Below are 20,960 nucleotides of genomic sequence, written 5' to 3'. Positions count from 1 at the left end.
GTAATACAGACTAACAGATGAATGGAAGGTGAAGATGGGAGATGATAGAATAAGGCTAACAGATGAATGGAAGGTGAAGAAGGGAGATGATGGAATACAGACTACCAGATGACTGGAAGGGTGATGATGGAATATAGCTAACAGATGACTGAATAGGTGAAGAAGGGAGATGATGTAATACAGGCTAACAGATGATTGGAAGGTGAAGAAGGGAGATGATAGAATACAGGTTAACAGATGAATGGAAGGTGAAGAAGGGAGATGATGGAATACAAACTAACAGATGAATGGAAGGGTGAAGAAGGGAGATGATGGAATACGGGCTAACAGATGAATAGAAGGTGAAGAAGGGAGATGATGGAATACAGGCAAACAGCGGATTGGAAGGTGAAGAAGGGAGATGATGGCATACAGGCTAACAGATCACTGGAAAGTGAAGAAGGGAGATGATGGAATACAGGCTAACAGATCATTGGAAGGTGAAGAAGGGAGCTGATAGAATACAGGCTAATATATGATTAGAAGGGTAAAGAAGGGAGATGATGGAATACAGGCTAACAGATGACTGGAAAGTGAAGAAGGGAGATGATAGAATAAGGCTAACAGATGAATGGAAAGTGAAGAAGGGAGATGATGGAATATAGGCAAACAGATCACTGGAAGGGTGAAGAAGGGAGATTATGGAATACAGGCTAACAGATCACTGGAAGGGTGAAGAAGGGAGATGATGGAATACAGGCTAACAGATGACTGGAAGGGTGAAGAAGGAAGATGATGGAATACAGGCTAACAGATGATTTGAAGGGTGAAGAAGGAAGATGATGGAATACAGGCTAACAGATGAATGGAAAGTGAAGAAGGGAGATGATGGAATACAGGCTAACAGATGAATGGAAGTGAATAACAAAGATGATGACATACAGGCTAACAGATGATTGGAAGTTGAAGAAGGGAGATGTTGGAATACAGGCTAACAGATGATCGGAAGGCGAAGAAGGAAGATGATGGAATACAGGTTAACAGATGAATGGAAGGCAGATGATGGAATACAGACTAACAGATGAATGGAAGGTGAAGAAGGGAGATGATGGAATACAAGCTAAAAGATGAATGGAAGGGTGAAGAAGGGAGATGATGGAATACAGGCTAACAGATGAATAGAAGGTGAAGAAGGGAGATGATGGAATACAGGCTAACAGATGATCGGAAGGTGAAGAAGGGAGATGATGGCATACAGGCTAACAGATTATTGGAAGGTGAAGAAGGGAGATGATGTAATACAGGCTAACAGATCATTGGAAGGTGAAGAAGGGAGCTGATAGAATACAGGCTAACATATGAATGGAAGGGTGAAGGTAGCTGATGGAATTCAGGTGAACAGATGAATGGAAGGGTGAAGAAGTGAGCTGATGGAATACAGGCTAACAGATGACTGGAAGGGTGAAGAAGGGAGAAGATCGAACACAAGCTAACAGATTACTGGAAGGGTGTAGAAGGGAGATGATGGAATACAGGCTAACAGATGATTAGAAGGGTGAAGAAGGGAGGTGATGGAATACAGGCTAACAGATGTATGGAAGGGTGAAGGTGGGAGATGATGGAATACAGGCTAACAGATGGCTGGAAGGGTGAAAAAGGGAGATGATGGAATACAGGCTAACAGATGAACGGAAGGGTGAAGAAGGGAGATGATGGAATACAGGCTAACAGATGAATGGAAGTGAATAACAAAGATGATGACATACAGGCTAACAGATGATTGGAAGTTGAAGAAGGGAGATGTTGGAATACAGGCTAACAGGTGATCGGAAGGCGAAGAAGGAAGATGATGGAATACAGGTTAACAGATGAATGGAAGGCAGATGATGGAATACAGACTAACAGATGAATGGAAGGTGAAGAAGGGAGATGATTGAAAACAGACTAACAGATCATGGGAAAGTGAAGAAGGGAGATGATGGAATACAGGCTAACAGATGATTGGAAGGCGTAGAAGGAAGATGATGGAATACAGGTTAACAGATGAATGGAAGGGAGATGATGGAATACAGACTAACAGATGAATGGAAGGTGAAGAAGGGAGATGATTGAAAACAGACTAACAGATCATGGGAAAGTGAAGAAGGGAGATGATGTAATACAGACTAACAGATGAATGGAAGGTGAAGATGGGAGATGATAGAATAAGGCTAACAGATGAATGGAAGGTGAAGAAGGGAGATGATGGAATACAGACTACCAGATGACTGGAAGGGTGATGATGGAATATAGCTAACAGATGACTGAATAGGTGAAGAAGGGAGATGATGTAATACAGGCTAACAGATGATTGGAAGGTGAAGAAGGGAGATGATAGAATACAGGTTAACAGATGAATGGAAGGTGAAGAAGGGAGATGATGGAATACAAGCTAACAGATGAATGGAAGGGTGAAGAAGGGAGATGATGGAATACGGGCTAACAGATGAATAGAAGGTGAAGAAGGGAGATGATGGAATACAGGCAAACAGCGGATTGGAAGGTGAAGAAGGGAGATGATGGCATACAGGCTAACAGATCACTGGAAAGTGAAGAAGGGAGATGATGGAATACAGGCTAACAGATCATTGGAAGGTGAAGAAGGGAGCTGATAGAATACAGGTTAACAGATGAATGGAAGGGAGATGATGGAATACAGACTACCAGATGACTGGAAGGGTGATGATGGAATATAGCTAACAGATGACTGAATAGGTGAAGAAGGGAGATGATGTAATACAGGCTAACAGATGATTGGAAGGTGAAGAAGGGAGATGATAGAATACAGGTTAACAGATGAATGGAAGGTGAAGAAGGGAGATGATGGAATACAAGCTAACAGATGAATGGAAGGGTGAAGAAGGGAGATGATGGAATACGGGCTAACAGATGAATAGAAGGTGAAGAAGGGAGATGATGGAATACAGGCAAACAGCGGATTGGAAGGTGAAGAAGGGAGATGATGGCATACAGGCTAACAGATCACTGGAAAGTGAAGAAGGGAGATGATGGAATACAGGCTAACAGATCATTGGAAGGTGAAGAAGGGAGCTGATAGAATACAGGCTAATATATGATTAGAAGGGTAAAGAAGGGAGATGATGGAATACAGGCTAACAGATGACTGGAAAGTGAAGAAGGGAGATGATAGAATAAGGCTAACAGATGAATGGAAAGTGAAGAAGGGAGATGATGGAATATAGGCAAACAGATCACTGGAAGGGTGAAGAAGGGAGATTATGGAATACAGGCTAACAGATCACTGGAAGGGTGAAGAAGGGAGATGATGGAATACAGGCTAACAGATGACTGGAAGGGTGAAGAAGGAAGATGATGGAATACAGGCTAACAGATGATTTGAAGGGTGAAGAAGGAAGATGATGGAATACAGGCTAACAGATGAATGGAAAGTGAAGAAGGGAGATGATGGAATACAGGCTAACAGATGATCGGAAGGCGAAGAAGGAAGATGATGGAATACAGGTTAACAGATGAATGGAAGGCAGATGATGGAATACAGACTAACAGATGAATGGAAGGTGAAGAAGGGAGATGATGGAATACAAGCTAAAAGATGAATGGAAGGGTGAAGAAGGGAGATGATGGAATACAGGCTAACAGATGAATAGAAGGTGAAGAAGGGAGATGATGGAATACAGGCTAACAGATGATCGGAAGGTGAAGAAGGGAGATGATGGCATACAGGCTAACAGATTATTGGAAGGTGAAGAAGGGAGATGATGTAATACAGGCTAACAGATCATTGGAAGGTGAAGAAGGGAGCTGATAGAATACAGGCTAACATATGAATGGAAGGGTGAAGGTAGCTGATGGAATTCAGGTGAACAGATGAATGGAAGGGTGAAGAAGTGAGCTGATGGAATACAGGCTAACAGTTGACTGGAAGGGTGAAGAAGGGAGAAGATCGAACACAAGCTAACAGATTACTGGAAGGGTGTAGAAGGGAGATGATGGAATACAGGCTAACAGATGATTAGAAGGGTGAAGAAGGGAGGTGATGGAATACAGGCTAACAGATGTATGGAAGGGTGAAGGTGGGAGATGATGGAATACAGGCTAACAGATGGCTGGAAGGGTGAAAAAGGGAGATGATGGAATACAGGCTAACAGATGAACGGAAGGGTGAAGAAGGGAGATGATGGAATACAGGCTAACAGATGAATGGAAGTGAATAACAAAGATGATGACATACAGGCTAACAGATGATTGGAAGTTGAAGAAGGGAGATGTTGGAATACAGGCTAACAGGTGATCGGAAGGCGAAGAAGGAAGATGATGGAATACAGGTTAACAGATGAATGGAAGGCAGATGATGGAATACAGACTAACAGATGAATGGAAGGTGAAGAAGGGAGATGATTGAAAACAGACTAACAGATCATGGGAAAGTGAAGAAGGGAGATGATGGAATACAGGCTAACAGATGATTGGAAGGCGTAGAAGGAAGATGATGGAATACAGGTTAACAGATGAATGGAAGGGAGATGATGGAATACAGACTAACAGATGAATGGAAGGTGAAGAAGGGAGATGATTGAAAACAGACTAACAGATCATGGGAAAGTGAAGAAGGGAGATGATGTAATACAGACTAACAGATGAATGGAAGGTGAAGATGGGAGATGATAGAATAAGGCTAACAGATGAATGGAAGGTGAAGAAGGGAGATGATGGAATACAGACTACCAGATGACTGGAAGGGTGATGATGGAATATAGCTAACAGATGACTGAATAGGTGAAGAAGGGAGATGATGTAATACAGGCTAACAGATGATTGGAAGGTGAAGAAGGGAGATGATAGAATACAGGTTAACAGATGAATGGAAGGTGAAGAAGGGAGATGATGGAATACAAGCTAACAGATGAATGGAAGGGTGAAGAAGGGAGATGATGGAATACGGGCTAACAGATGAATAGAAGGTGAAGAAGGGAGATGATGGAATACAGGCAAACAGCAGATTGGAAGGTGAAGAAGGGAGATGATGGCATACAGGCTAACAGATCACTGGAAAGTGAAGAAGGGAGATGATGGAATACAGGCTAACAGATCATTGGTAGGTGAAGAAGGGAGCTGATAGAATACAGGCTAATATATGATTAGAAGGGTAAAGAAGGGAGATGATGGAATACAGGCTAACAGATGACTGGAAAGTGAAGAAGGGAGATGATAGAATAAGGCTAACAGATGAATGGAAAGTGAAGAAGGGAGATGATGGAATATAGGCAAACAGATCACTGGAAGGGTGAAGAAGGGAGATTATGGAATACAGGCTAACAGATCACTGGAAGGGTGAAGAAGGGAGATGATGGAATACAGGCTAACAGATGACTGGAAGGGTGAAGAAGGAAGATGATGGAATACAGGCTAACAGATGATTTGAAGGGTGAAGAAGGAAGATGATGGAATACAGGCTAACAGATGAATGGAAAGTGAAGAAGGGAGATGCTGGAATTCAGGCTAACAGATGACTGGAAGGGTGAAGAAGAGAAAGAATTTGAAAAGTGAAAGGGGTGCAGAGGGCATGAAAGACAGTTGTCTGATAGGGAATTGGAAACTGCAGGAAGATATAGAGGGATGAGGGCAAGAGAGAGACTGCGGTGGAGGTTAACTGAATTTAGATGTCAGTATTGATGACTTCTGGATGGATACTGCTGAGATGGGATACAAGGAGTTGTTCCTCTATTTATGGGTGGACTCAACATGCCAGCACACGAGGTCATGGACAGACATGTCAGTGTGGCAATGGTGTGTGGAACTGAAGAGGCTGGCCATTGGGAGGTCCTATTGCAGCAGACAGAGGAAAAGTACTCAACAAATGATCTCTAATCTGTGCCCAGCTTCCTCAATGTTGAGGGTGTATCAAGAGCATCAGATGCTGTATAGGACCCTCACGTATTCAGAGGTGAGGTGTTGCTTTACTTGGAAGGACTATTTGGGGCCCCCAAATAGTGACGAGACAGGAAGTGCAAGTGAAAGTATATCACTTCTTGCGGTCACAGGGGTGGGTACCAGGGGATGATTGGTGGAAAGAGATGAACACAAGAGAGTAATAGAGCGAGTGATCCCTATAAAGGCAGAGAGAGGAGGGGAAGATGTCTCTGGTGGTAGGATCCCGTTTTGGATATACTGGATGGAGAGGTTGTGGTGGCATGGGGTGAGGACGAGGGAAATCCTGTCCTTGTTGCGTCTATGAGTTGCAAAGGGCCTGGGCAGATGTGTGGGGAAAGAGATGTAGGTGAGGGCTGAGTTAATGGCAGTAGAAGGTAAGCCATGTTTACTGAAGGAGGACATCCAAGATGTCCTTGAATGGAAAGCCTCATCCTGGGAACAGGTGCAGCAAAGAGAAAGTAAGAGAGAGGAAAAGAATTGTTACTGGAGGAAGGATGGGAAGACGTGTAGTCAAAGTAACTATGAGAGTCAATGGCTTTTAAAAAAATGCATTAATCTTCCAGTACCCGAATATTGGAGTCAAGGCCAGAATTAATTGATCACTAACTGCCTTAATAAGGCACTCTTGAATTGCTGCAATCCTTCCACTGATAATATTTCCATGTTAGGATTGTGCACAACTCAGCAGAGGAACCTATAATTGTTGGTATGCCACATCCTCTTATGCTTCTTGGTGGCAGAGGGTGTGGATCTCGGAGGTGCTGTTGAAATAGTCTGTACAACTAACTGAAGTTGTAAATGGTACATCTTACAGTCACTGGGTGTAGATGGAGATAATAGGGTTGTGTTGGAAGTGCCCTCAAATAGACGCCTATTGTCAGGATGGTGTTGGGCTTCTTGAGTTGGAGGTGTTGTACCCATCCATTGAGAGAATTCAAGAAGGCTCCTTATTGGTTTGTAGAAAATGGAAGGACTCTGAGGTGACAGGCAAATCACTAACCACAAGATGCCCAACCTTTGACATAATCTAATAATCATGGTATTTATTTTGTTCATCCAGTTGAGTTTCTGGTCAAAGGTGATGTCCAGGACGTTAATGGCGATGGACATGAACGTCAAAGGTAGAGGGCTAGATTCTTTTATTAGAGATGGTTTTTGCTTTTCACTTAAGCCTAAAGACGAGCACTCAGCGGCACAAGGACAGCTTCTTCCCCGCTGCCATCAGACTCCTGAATAATCAGTGAACCAAAGAAACTGCCTTACTTTTTGTGGATTGTTATTGTTGTCATTTTATTTTTTATAGTAATGTTGTAAGATAGTTAAAATATGCATGTTTGCACTATGAAGTTGCTGCAAAACATCAAATTTCATGACTTGATTAAGACAATAAAACCTGATTCTGATTATTTGAATAGGCAGTTTTAGTTTATATTGTGAGATTAGCTCAATTATACATTTTTTTCAAATATTTAAGTAAATTTCATCTTCTCCCCCAGAAACAACTCAGCAACATACTTCTCCTCTATAGTTTTATTAAATGTTATATTTAAAACTAATTATCATTTAGTTATTTGCCTATCCAAATGAAAGTCATTTTAAAATAGCACAGATGTTACCTACCTTGGAAGTGGTGTAAATTCACTGATGATGCCTTCAGTACCTAGAGCTATTCCTTGAACAATGAATGTGCTTCCCATTCCTTTCCATAATCCTTTTAAACCCTGTAAATTTGAAGTATGGAATGCAACAGTCAACCGTACAATTTACACTACTTTGTGAAATTTACCATCAATAGAAACATCTCAGACCTGAGAAGACCTTCCAGAATACAAATTATTCTGAAGCAGAATTAATGATTATTTACTTCTAAACTTTAGATCAAATGTGTATTATACTGGGGAATTCTGGTTTTGATGGTCTGACATTTGGTCATTTTCTTAATTCTAGAAAGATTGAAGCAGAAAGTGAAAACTTTGGATGCACGTGGACATAAGAAATAGGAGCAGGAGAAGGCCATCTAGTCTGTCAAGCCTGTCCGCCATTCAGTGAGATCATGGCTGAACCAGCTTTGGACTCAGCTCCATTTACATGCCCAATCCCCATCACCCTCAATTCCTCTATTCTTCAAATGTCTATGTTTCAAGTACAGATAGAGAGGCTGCATCAATATAGTCCTTGGGCTGAAAATTCAATACTCACTGGAAGAAGCAGTTCCTCTTCATTTCTGTCTTTAATCTACTCCCCCAAATCCTGAGGCCCTCCCCCACCCCAGTTCTCGTCTCACCTTCTTGTGGAAACAATCTCCCCGTTTCCATCTTATCTATCCCTTTCATAAATTTGTCTCTTTACAAGATTCCTCCTCATCTTTCTAAACCCCAGCAAGTATGGTTCCGGGCTACTCAATCTCTCCTTGTAAGCTAACCCCTTTATTTCCAGAACAAATCCAGTGAACGTCCTCTGCGTTGCCTACAAAGCCAATGTATTTTTTCTCAAGTAAGGAGATAAAAACTGCATACAGTACTCCAGCCTCAGCAGTACCCTGTGCACTTGTAGTAGAAGCTCCCCCTTCTTAAATTCAATCCCTCTAGCATTGGCTCAGTCAACACCCCATATGCCTTCCCAATTGTCTGTTACACCTGCAAAGTAACTTGGCAATTTGCACTCCAAATCACCCTGCACAACAGCATGCTGCAATTCTTTTACATTTTAAATGATCAATTAATACTCAATTTGAAATGTTGATCATCATATTGGGAGACACATCCATGGAAAACAGTAACTGAGTAACAAGAAACAATCTTGGCAAAAATAGATTGGGAAACGGTAAGCATATTTCCAGGAGGGATAAACAAGTCCACAAACTAAACTGGAATTGCATGGATTACAATGAAATTGGAGGCTGAAACTGAATGAAACAAATCTGATGAAAAGTTTCATGTATAAATTGAAAGCCAGGCAAAACAGAGCATGGATAAAAGTTGAAAAAGGATGCAGAGGCATTAAATTATTTTCTTAAAATTTAGTTTAGATACAAGTACTCCCCAACCTACGACCTATGCGTCTTACCACCATGTGCACATACAACTAAATTAAAAAATATATAAAATTTACGCTGTTTACGTTGTATTTCCCAACCAAATCAGGAATACAGGGCACGAAAGAGCCAAAATGTGCATACTTACACCTCCTCTCTTTACTTTCATTAGAGCATCTGCGACCTGTCGCCCAACTCACATGTAATAAACCCCTTACGAAAAATGGCCAAATAAAAGACAGAAAACAGAACCTTTCAAGACAGGTGGGAGGCCAACTCTGACCCCAGACTTTGATGAACTTGCATCTAAGAAGAGATGCCTAGATTCTGGTTTAGACCCAGGTGCATCAGAGTAAATCAGTGTAGCAAGCTAAGCTTGGATTAATATTTTCTTTGGTTAACTTTGCACTGTTCATAGTTGAAAGATTGGATTTTCATTGAAGCAAGTTTTTGACTTGTTGGCTTGTGGAAAAAAATACATTTAAAAGAAGCTTAAAGGCTATAGAGAAATATTATTGATTGAATATTTTATTTCTCATTTGTTAATGCTTCTTCTGGAAAGAATTTAACCAAAACTATCATTAAACATTTATTTTAATAAGAAAAAGTTTAACATTACATATGTTGAAAGAAGAGAAAACATGCAGATGTTGTTGAAAATTTTCAATAAATATTTAGTTTGGCCCTCGACTTAGTCCAAGTTTTTAATTTTGGCCCTTTGTGAATTTGAGTTTGACACCCCTGGCCTAAACCATCAATTAACCTACAATCTCACATTTTTTTTAATGTGGCAGGAAACCAGAGCACCCAGAGGAAACCTATGTGGACACAAGAGACTGTACAAACTCCTTACAGTTAGTGGTAGATTCGAACCCAGATCGGTGACATGGAATAGCTAAGTGCTACACAATCTGTGCCACCATCTGGACAATACAGAGTTCGATCATAGGTAATTAGTAGAACAGGAAAGGTGATCAATAGGTAATATAAAATAACTTTTTAAAAAATGCAATAAGGAATAGTTACAAAATAGTGGATGAATTAGAGATAAATAATTTCTTGTAGATTTACAGATGAATGAATATATAATCTTTTTTGTCGAGTTCACAAAGGTGTTAAAACAGATAGATATTGAATAGCTTGTTATTACCATGTATTCGAGGTGACACAGATCAAGAAGACTATGATGGGGATATCAAAGTATGACCACAATCCTCGTGAATACAGTTTTGAAATGGTGAAAATGGAGTAGAGGGGCTGCAAGAGCTCTATCTCCATTATAAAAGGAGACAGAGATTATTCTGACAGCACTAATGGATGTAACAAGTCAATGGTCATGAACAAATGAGCCCATGCTTGCTCCTGTCCAAAGTTGCAAACAGCTCATTTACTACTTGCTTAGAGAATGTGACTGCTTCCACAATCATAAAGAGTTAAGGATTATGTCAGCCAACTTTGCCAAACATAAAAGAACTAATTATTTTCAAATAGTTGGAGACTCAAAGCAAACTAGGCTTCTAACTGTTGAACCTGGACAAGGAGGAATTATCACTATTATGGAGAGGTTTATTACTGATGTTAATATTCTGCGATTTGATAACTGTATTTTGAAACTGTTTGCATGGTGTGATGTTTCCTGGGTTAAGAGCTCCCTATGAGCCCAGTTCCGCAACATCTTTGCTAACTTCATTTTTTATTTCTACTGATTCTCACAAAAACATACCCACTCAAATTCAGTCATAGCTCTTGATTCCTGCAAATTTAAGATACAGATTTCCTCTGCTTTGATATAGCAAATAATCAATCTGAATATAGAAATTACAAAGATCTCAATAATGGATCAAGATAAGCAAATACAAAGTATTCATATAGGACTGCAGCTCGCATACAAAAGGAGGCAAGTCTTTCAACCACATTGGCAAAGAGATGAGTCAATAAGGAATTTAAAAAAATATTCTTGCAGAAGTGGAAATGATGATAAAGTATTATGTTTCTTCATGCTATCAAAGTGGCAATAGAGGTATTGTTGCAAGCTTCTGTTTCTTTTAGTGAGAGTTACTTTGGGGGTTGGAGCAGGGTGCAAAACACTCAAAGATTACATAACCTTTTTAAGGACATCCTGGTACCCTTAAGTGATATTGAGTCCAAATCATAAACTAAGAACCCAGAACAATAAATTGTTTAGTCAAAGAAAGGCATCTGGTGAGAAGTTATGTTTTATTTTTGTAATAATGAAGAACAGAAAGCAGTCTTTGATCAAGCAAGTGATCTAAAAAAAGTTTGAATGGCTCTGAAATGCACACTTCTGCTGCTTCTCACCATGACCATTGCAATGGTCATTTTGATTGACCCATATCCAGGTAAAAGAAGAAGGAGAATTGTTTCATTGGATCGTGACCAATCTAATGGTCATTTCGTCTGACCCTTGTTTGGGTCTTTGGAAGCATGTGGAAGCCACGCAAGGAAGAGATTTGTAACAGAACATTTCTCTGGAAGCAATTCAACAAGGATTTGTGTGTTTTGAGCAGTATGATCACTCTGTCTCATCTATTTCATAATTACTTCTGAACAGCAGTTTAAAGGCTCTGAATTTCAACACAGGATTTCTAATACTGTGGAACTTTGGATCGACTTTAAGCTGTAATGGTTTGGATAATCCACGCATACACATACAGACATAGGTATATTTGCGCATAGTTGGGGTTTGTCTAGATTTAAGCAAGATGTATATTATTAGTAATTATTAATAAAAATAATTGTTTTAAAAATAACATTCGTCTTGGTGAATTTTTATTGCTGCAGGTCTACGCCATAACAAATTGAGTGGGGGGGGGGGGGGGTTGTCTGGGATCTAACCAAAATTGGAGCTTATTAATTGATTGATTTTCGATTTGATTGGTTAAATTCCTTTGTGAAAGTCAATTAAAAGGCTTGTGCATTTTAAAAACAGCAGCAATGGATATTGAGAAGTTGTGGGATTGCTAACCTCTGCAGATTTGCAGAGGGCAAAAAAGAATGAGTTGTTGACTATCGCCCAAAAGTTGAAACTTGTGGGGGTAAAACTATCAAAGAAAAAGGCAGAGATCCAGAGAGTTATAGTTGACTATTATATAACAAAAGGGAAATTTGGAGAGGAAACTATTTCCCAAGAGTAAATCCTTAGTGCAGCAGTTAAAGTTGGAAGAAACTGAGCTAGAAAAACGTAGATTTGAGGTGGAGAAAGTAGAGAAGAAAAGGCAGTTTGAGTTTAAAAAAACATAGATTTTGAGTTAGAAAAACACAGAGGCAGAATATCAAAGGATATTTGAGGAGCAGGAAACAGAGGAAAAAAGGGGAGGAAGCAGAAAAACAAAGAGAATTTGATCTAGAGTTAGAAAAGCATAAATTGGAGGAAGTTGAGAAACAAAGGGAGTTTGAGAAAGAGAAGAGGAAAGAAGGAGCCTCACCTTCTGGGACTAGTGCGAGTAGGGAGGTTAGATTAGTTCCACCATTTGCTGAAGATGAGATTGATAAATGTTTCCAGCATTTTGAGAAAGTTCCTGAGTATTTAAAGTGGTCAAAAGACCATTGAATCCTCATGTTACCAAGCATGATTAAAGGGAATGTCCAGCAGGTTTATTCTTCCCTTATAGCCCAAAAAACTCCTGATTATGAAACTGTAAAGCAAGCTGTGCTTAAGGCTTATGAATGGTTCCAGAAGCTTATAGATAAAATTCAGGAATTTGAGAAAATTGACGAACCAGTCTTATATAGATTTTGCATATGACAAAGCTGTGTGCTTTGACCATTGATGCACATCAAAAGCTATAAATGATGACTATAAGAGACTGAAAGAGCTGGTGTTAGTTGAGGAAATTAAAAGGTGTGTTCCTGATTACATAAAAACATATTTGGATGAAAAAGGAATGAAAACTTGGCAGGAATCTGCTAAATTAGCAGATGAATATGCTTTAACTTACAAGGTTAAATTTGTGCCATGTAGATCCTTCCAAAAGGGTAACATGGACTATCCACACAAGTCAGAAATTAAATCAGAAAGTAGTGCTGGGGTAAAAGAAGAAGGGAGCCAAGAAAAGGAAAAATCCTTCAGGTTCCCTTTGCCACTATTGGAAGAAACCTAGTCACACGATACAAAATGTCTGTGCTGAGGAAAAAAAGAGAAAAGGAGGCAGCACCAGATGCCTGTATTCAAAGAGAAGAAATACATAGAAGCAAAAATGTTTCACACCTGCTGGTAACATTAGGGATGAATTCAAATATTTTGTGTTGGAGGGTTTTGTTACAGTAAAGGAAGGATCACCACAAATGATCCTTAAGTGAAAATCCTTCAAGATACTGGGGCTGCCCAGTCACTCGTGTTGGACAGTGTTTTGGAGTTTAATGATAAGACAGCCACGGGTGAAATAAATTTGTTTCGAGGTTTGGGGGTTGATCCAGAGTCAATACCTCTGCATAGGATAATGTTAAATGCAGAATTAGTTGATGGACCTGTTACAATAGAACAGAGTCTCAATATATTGGGAAATGACCTTGTAAGTGGGTAAAGTTGTCCCTGCAGTGAGGTTGACAGGTAAGCCAGTCATTGATGAGACAAAGACAGTTTCTGATATATATTCATCTTGTGCACTGACGCGGGCTATGGCTAAGAAGCTTGCCAGTGCAAATGGTGCTGAGCAGACTGATTTAAAAGGGACCAGAATCTGATAGTGCACAACCTGCCAAAGACATTACATCCTTCTTTATTGGACCAGAGTTTTGGTGTTAACCTGATGTAAGGGTTAAAATTACTTAAAATAATTTGTGTACTTGTGCTGCCAGTCTGTGGTAGCCTGCAGCTTGTTTTGCATTCGAGTGTTTTCTGTGGTTCCGACCTGTGAGACCAAGATCTCTTAATGTGGTTTTGAGATAAGATAGTCAGTTTTGAATTGTTCTGAGTTCTAAGAGGATGGAGGGTCTCAAAGAAGACCTGAAACTTTATTGTCCATTTCAAGTAATATGTCAAGTAAAGTATTAAGTATCTATTAAGCATCATGTTAATTGTATATCAAAAAACTCTTTGGTGTCATGGATCTTTTTCAATGAATGAGTCATAAACAAGGACATTCCAGGCTCTCCAGGTGACTATAAAGGAAGATACATTTAGTCAATAAAATGGGCTGTTATCAACTTGTTAGTCAATAGACGACAGATCTTCAAGCAATACTCGTAAATCAAAAAAAATTTGGACTATTGATTCATTAGTCAATAGAAGGATGTAGAAAGTTGGTAGAAAGAAGATAGAAAGAAGATGTAGAAAGAAGATAATAGAAAGTTGGAAATTGAGTTTGCAAGAAGTCTAGATCAATTGAGCTCTGTTGAGAGCAGCTTGATAAGCAACAATCAAAAGCATTGTTTGAAGTGGTAAGAGAGAATATATCGCAGAAGTAAAGTTTGGAGAAAGGTATTATAGAATTAGAAAAAAAAGAACAAGACTACAAGAAGAATATAGTCTACTTGAGAATAAAAAGCAATGATATAATGCAATACAAACATATAGAACAGAAAGTGCTATATTAAAACTAAACAACAATATTAGGTAAACGGGCACATAAAGTCTTATCTTGGCAAATTAAAGCAGAGGAGTCATCATGACTGATAAACGCTATAAAAACAGAGAGACTCTTTAACATATAAACAAAAGGAAATCAATTACATCTTTAGACAATATTGCACAAAATTATACAAGTCAGAATTACTAGGAGATGAGAATAAAATGGAAGAATTTTTGTCGAATGTTGAACTTCCAAAACGAGAAGAGAGAAAAGTAAGTTCAGAAAAGTTTTTTGGTTCACAGTCCAATCTCACCTCTCATTCCTCCAAGTTCACTGGCTGCAGGCAATTCTTATACTGTGCACAGAATTTAACATTTATGAAGTTCACCAGGCTTTGGTGCTTGAAAGGTAAATGGTTACTGCTCAGGAAGGTTTTCAGAGAGATTTGTTATTCCAGGACATCCACAACTGATGTACTTCCATCAGCCACTTACTTCAATGTCTTGCTGATGAAACCTGCACCCTTCAGGGTTCTCCAGAAGATAACCTTTTTCTTTCAGGTCACCACAGAGTTCCTTTTTGTTTCTCTTATTCCAGGTGAAATATTAGACAGCCAGCCCTCTCCTCTTGAATGAACCACAAGGGCTTTGACCAGGCTGTCTTCCATATGGGGTTTTCCAAAGCTTGCCCACTTGTTCTGTTCCAGTGCCAGCTACTTTTGCTGGCTGTAACACTGTATAAGTGATCTCTGTGTCTCTCTATGTCTCACTGAGAAAAAAAAGGCTTGTTTGACTCTCTCTGCTTGTAAAACCACATGACCCTCTTAGAACAACTCCAAAAAATCTGCACTCCAACAAGATCTTTCATCTGTTGCCTTATGTAAACAACAATCCATTAGTAAAATCTCTTGGACACTTTTCAAAGCTCTTGCAAAGGCTGTGGAGCCAATATGTCTTGCATGGGGCAGAGCTCCAGTATTTCAAATAAGATCTGTTTTCAAGTGTTTGTATGCAACCTATTCTAACAAATCTTTCCCAATTTATTTTCCAAAATCATACCTATATACTCTGTCACACGAAAGATAAAATATTATTTTATTTTCTAATCAAAGACAGATTATAGCATTCTCCACTTTATTAGCAAGAAGAGCAATTCTGTTAAAATGAAAAGACAAGTTCCCACCTACACATCATCAATGGCGATTAGATATTATGTCCTTTTTAAACCTGGAGAAAATTAGACATTATATTACAAAAATTAAGATTTATTTTGGTAAGACTTGGAGCCCTTTTATAGCTCACTTCCATAATTTGACTGATTAGGTGCAATGATGAATGTCGCTGGACATGCTTGTTTTGATTCTCTGGGCTGCTTGTTCAAATTTATCACTACTTACAATATGAATTTTAAGTTGATTGCTGTGGGTTTGAATTTTTTTTCTTTTCAATTTTTTACTCATCTCTTACAATATTGTATGTATTACTATTTATTAGATTTAGAATTAATATTGCTACTGTACCATATGTTATTATTTGTAAATCAGCAAAGGTTTTATTGCAATTGATTTACTGCTTCTTTGTTGGCTTTTCTGATAAAACTCAATAAAAATAATTTTAAAAGATGATGAGGAGATAGACCTGGGTGTGGGAACAAGAGGAGGAGCAGCCAAGAATGGAGGAAATAGAAGCAAAAAAAGCAACTGGAACTTGTCAAAGAAATTGCTGCTAATAAGGCCAGGACACAGGCACTGGAAAGTTCAGTGGTATTTGCAGCTCGAATTATTCAAAACATTAAATTTTGCAAGAAAGGAACTATTAGATACCAAAGCTGAGTCACCATTAGAACCACAATAATGGGCTTAATCTTGGAATAGAAAGGACTAGGTATAAAGATGAGTCAGTGTAGAAACACAATATAAAAGATTCTATTTTTGAGCAACAATTATTAAGATAAAGCTTATCTTTATTTCGGTTTATTCCAGGGTTTCAAAGGAGTCACTGCTATGTAGAACCACAGACTTCTCCCCGCAGGTGAGATTGGCTTACATTGGCTTTTTGATTGACCATTCAAAGTCACTTTAAAATGTGCATTGTTCAACAGATTGACAGTCGCATTAACAGCTTAGCAGGTGAACAGAACCTGTCACAAGTGGCACCTCATTCATAAATTTTTTCCCGGGAAAAAGACAGCCTGTCTAAAACACTTTAACTGTCAATTCCAAGATAGCACATCAAAAGGCATAGGCATCACGCTTCAATGACGGGCACCAATGATGTCCCCCTTTCACCATTAATCTTAATCTAACTTTTCTTCTCCTTTGTGAGTCTTAAGAACTCAATTATTTCCCGAGACTTCTGATTTACATGTGTTAATTAAATCTTGAAACTCACATGCACAGGACACGGATGTCAAAGTTTTTGGAGACATCTTCTAGACAGGATTTCATCTGTTTGCAAGAGATGATATTTCAGCAATATTGACTGTACATGTGAATAGCTGATTGACATCATTTACATTTCTTAAGAAAGGACACAATGATTGGTGTTAGCAAGGAATTATAACAATATACTTCAAATGAATTCAAAGAGATGCCTATTAACCTGTAAGAGATATGCTACCAAAATATGACATACTGTGATCTTTGAATGAGGTTTGATATTGACTAAGGCGACACTCTCTACCTGAAAATAATATTGCTCATTCCTGCCAGCGTAATTTAGTAAATCTATGTTGTATGCTCTATGGTTCTGTTGCATGTTTTTCTACCTTGACAGCATGGACTATTACAACAATATGGGCCTGGTCTTAGAATAGACAGTTCTAGGTACAAAGCTGAGTCAGTGTTACAACCACAATATGGGCTTAGTCTTGGAATAGACATCTAGGCACGGGCTGAACAAGCCACAAGAAGTGCTTGGTCAAGGACGAAGCAGATCAAGACTTGGTGCAGGGCCAGTGCTACAGCCTCAGTTCAGACTTGATCTTAAACCAGGTAAAGGAGGGGCTGTGCCAGTGCCGTGGCTGTGAGATGAGCGAGATCTTGAATTAACGAAGTGGATCCAAGAAGCCAGAGATCAAACCCCGATGACGGCCACATTGGTCAAAGATGGGAGTCAAATGCCATCTCTAATAGGGTCATACCAGGAGCTCACAGCAAGGATCAGCAATCCGGGTGGACAAAGTAATGAAAATCTAAGCATTTCAAAATAGGATGAACTGGCTGCATTGTTAACTCAGTTAAGACACTCTCTCCTCTGCTCAAGATTAAAATTCCAATTTTTAATGGAGACCCACTTCAAATTTAACGGTTTATGTAAAGCTTTGAAGACGGTATTGAAATTAAAAGTCACAGCTCGGAGAATTGTTTAGAGTACAGAACAACTCTGATTATCTGAAATCAGATTCTCCAAAATCCTCAGTTAGCTAAAATTTTTTTTAAAATTTCCGATAAATGAGGATATCCAAAACAAATCAGAAATTCTCATTTATCTGAATTTTTTTCCGGAGCCAAACTGACCTCACAGGTTGAAAAAAAATTCACTCATCATGAAATTAGAACAATTGTCCTTGTTTCAGGCAACTCCCTCCAACGCTCTTTCCATTTCTTCTTTACCTTCCCCTATTGACTTTTCCCTCTCAAACTGTGTGCCACTGTCTCCTAGTCGCAAGCAGTTGGAAGAATCCTTTGTCCCAGTGTCATCAAGGAGAGTGGCCTCCTGGGCAGGAGCAGGACCTCGGGCTCATAACGTTCTCTTCCCTCCTATCCCCCTCCCTTCCCTCCTCAGCACACTGGAGGTCCCGATGCCGACTCCAAACCCTCCCCTCAGCCTACTACCGCACATGCACACTGGGCTCTCAAAGAAGCGACTGAGCTGTGAGATATGGATTCAAAAACTACATGCCTTTAAGAAGAAGGATTCGAAAAAGGAACAAATGATGACGAAAGAAGCAGTTGAAAACAGTGCAGAAGCCTTGGTCTTACTGGGGCCAGAAAAAATAACTGCAACCTTGGTCTGATCATTCATTGACTTGTGTAGGTCAAGCCAAAAAAAAGGAAGTGCAATAGTATGTACTTATGCCTTTCTTGACCTACACTGTGGAGCTAATGAATAAGTTCAATCTTCAAGGAGAAAAATAAAAAGATCCTATTGAAAACGATAGGTCAAGTTAAACACATTAAAACCAACATGGTTTATGGCCAAGAAATTCCTGGGTTGGATAGTAATGATTTTTGTATATATATTGTATTAATGAGTTACTCAGGAGAGTATGCCTGTGCAAAAGAAAACATCCCACATCAAAATAACATCGAACCATGGACATAGATGAAAAATATACATTTACACGATATCAACTCGAGGAATGAGTTGCTAATTGGCTCAGATGTACCAAAGGCCCTGGAACCATTGGATATGATAAAGAGTGAGGGAGATGGAGCTTACGCTGTCAAAACTATGCTTGGATGATTAATGGACCATTAGGAGAGAAAAAAAAATTCAAAATCCATCAGCTGTAAGTGTTAAGATATCCATTGTGGAAACAACAGTTCAAGAATGATTTTCCCTGAGTGCATCAGGGACAATCAAGAACCTTCAAAGAAAGACCAGCAGATCTTGGTATTGGTATCTAAACCTGTCAAACTGTTTAATAATCATTATTGAATTAACATATTTAACATAACAATTACAGCACGGAAACAGGCCATTAGGCCCTTCTAGTCCGCACCGAACCAAACACCCCTTTCTAGTCTCACCTCCCTGCACAATGCCCATAACCCTCCATCTTCTTCTCATCCATATACCTGTCCAACCTTTTCTTAAATAATACAATTGACTCCGCCGCCACTATTTCTCCCGGAAGATGATTCCACACAGCTACCACTCTCTGAGTAAAGAAGTTCCCCCTCATGTTACCTCTAAACCTCTGCCCCTTAATTCTTAACTCATGTCCTCTTGTTTTAATCTTTCCTCCTCTTAACGGAAATAGTCTATCCACATCCATTCTGTCTATCCCTTTCATAATCTTAAATACTTCTATCAAATCCCCTCTCAACCTTCTACGCTCCAAAGAATAAAGACCCAATCTGTCCAATCTTTCCCCATACTCCAGATGCTTAAACCCAGGCAACATTCTGGTAAACCTTCTCTGCACTCTCTCCACTCTGTTTATATCCTTCCTATAATTAGGCGACCAGAACTGCACACAGAACTCCAAATTAGGCCGCACCAACGTCTTATACAATCTCAACATCACCTCCCAACTCCTATATTCCATGCAATGATTGATAAAGGCCAGCATACTAAAAGCCTTCTTCACCACCCTATTCACGTGAGTTTCTACCTTCAGGGAACGATGTACCGTTACTCCTAAATCTTTCTGCTCTTCTGTATTCCTCAATGCTCTCCCATTTACCACGTATGTCCTATTCTGATTCTTCTTACCAAAATGAAGCACCTCACACTTATCAGCATTAAATTCCATCTGCCATTTTTCAGCCCACTTTTCTAAGCAGCCCAAATCCCTCTGCAATCCTTGAAAACCTTCTTCATTATCCACTATTCCACCTATCTTAGTATCGTCTGCATATTTACTAATCCAATTCACCACCCCATCATCTAGATCATTAATGTATATAACGAACAACAATGGGCCCAATACAGATCCTTGAGGCACACCACTGGTCACCGGCCTCCAACCTGACAGACAATTATCCACTACCACTCTCTGGCCTCTCCCTTTCAGCCAATGTTCAATCCATTTGACTATCTTAAAATTTATACCTAAAGACTGCACCTTCCTAACTAACCTTCCATGTGGTACCTTATCGAAGGCCTTACTGAAGTCCACATAGACAAAATCCACTGCGCTACCCTCATCCACATTCCTAGTCACCTCTTCAAAAAATTCAATCAGATTGGTCAAACATGACCTTCCTCCCACAAATCCATGTTGAGTGCTCCTGATCAGACCCTGTCTATCCAGATGTTTATAAGTACTATCTCTAAGAATTTTCTCCATTAATTTACCTACCACAGACGTCAAACTTACAGGCCGATAGTTGCCAGGCTTCCTCCTTGAACCCTTTTTAAATAACGGAACCACATGCGCAATGCGCCAATCCTCCGGCACTATCCCCATATCTAATGACATTTGGAAAATTACTGCCAGAACCTCTGCTATTTCCTCCTTCACTTCTCTCAATGTCCTGGGGAAGATCCCGTCTGGTCCCGGAGACTTATCCACCTTTATATTCTTCAAAAGCCTTAAAACTACACCTTTTGTAATCTCTATATTCCCCATATTTACCCAATTTGCTTTTTTTATCCCACATCTCCCAATATCCTTCTCCTTAGTGAATACCGAAGAAAAGAAACTGTTCAATATCTCCCCCATTTCTCTAGGCTCCACACACAGTTTTCCACTCTGATTTTCTAAGGGACCAATTTTGTCTCTAGCTTTCCTCT

The 20,960-nt window shown here is 39.5% G+C and overlaps 1 protein-coding gene across 3 annotated transcripts in view; it reads right to left on the bottom strand.

Moving 5' to 3' along the window:
• The window catches only part of slc25a46 (solute carrier family 25 member 46), an 85,937-nt gene that overhangs the window by 27,536 nt on the left and 37,441 nt on the right, over nucleotides 1-20,960 (bottom strand). For all 3 annotated transcript variants that reach the window (XM_069892727.1, XM_069892743.1, XM_069892733.1), the window contains one exon: nucleotides 7,552-7,652. In XM_069892727.1, the coding sequence (XP_069748828.1) occupies nucleotides 7,552-7,652 (101 nt within the window). The remainder of the gene's footprint in view (nucleotides 1-7,551; nucleotides 7,653-20,960) is intronic.

The sequence above is a fragment of the Narcine bancroftii genome, chromosome 1 (assembly GCF_036971445.1).
Source record: "Narcine bancroftii isolate sNarBan1 chromosome 1, sNarBan1.hap1, whole genome shotgun sequence".
NCBI lineage: Eukaryota > Metazoa > Chordata > Chondrichthyes > Torpediniformes > Narcinidae > Narcine > Narcine bancroftii.
The sequence above is the reverse complement of the archived record's forward strand: the minus strand, read 5'-3'. Positions and strand labels throughout refer to the sequence as shown.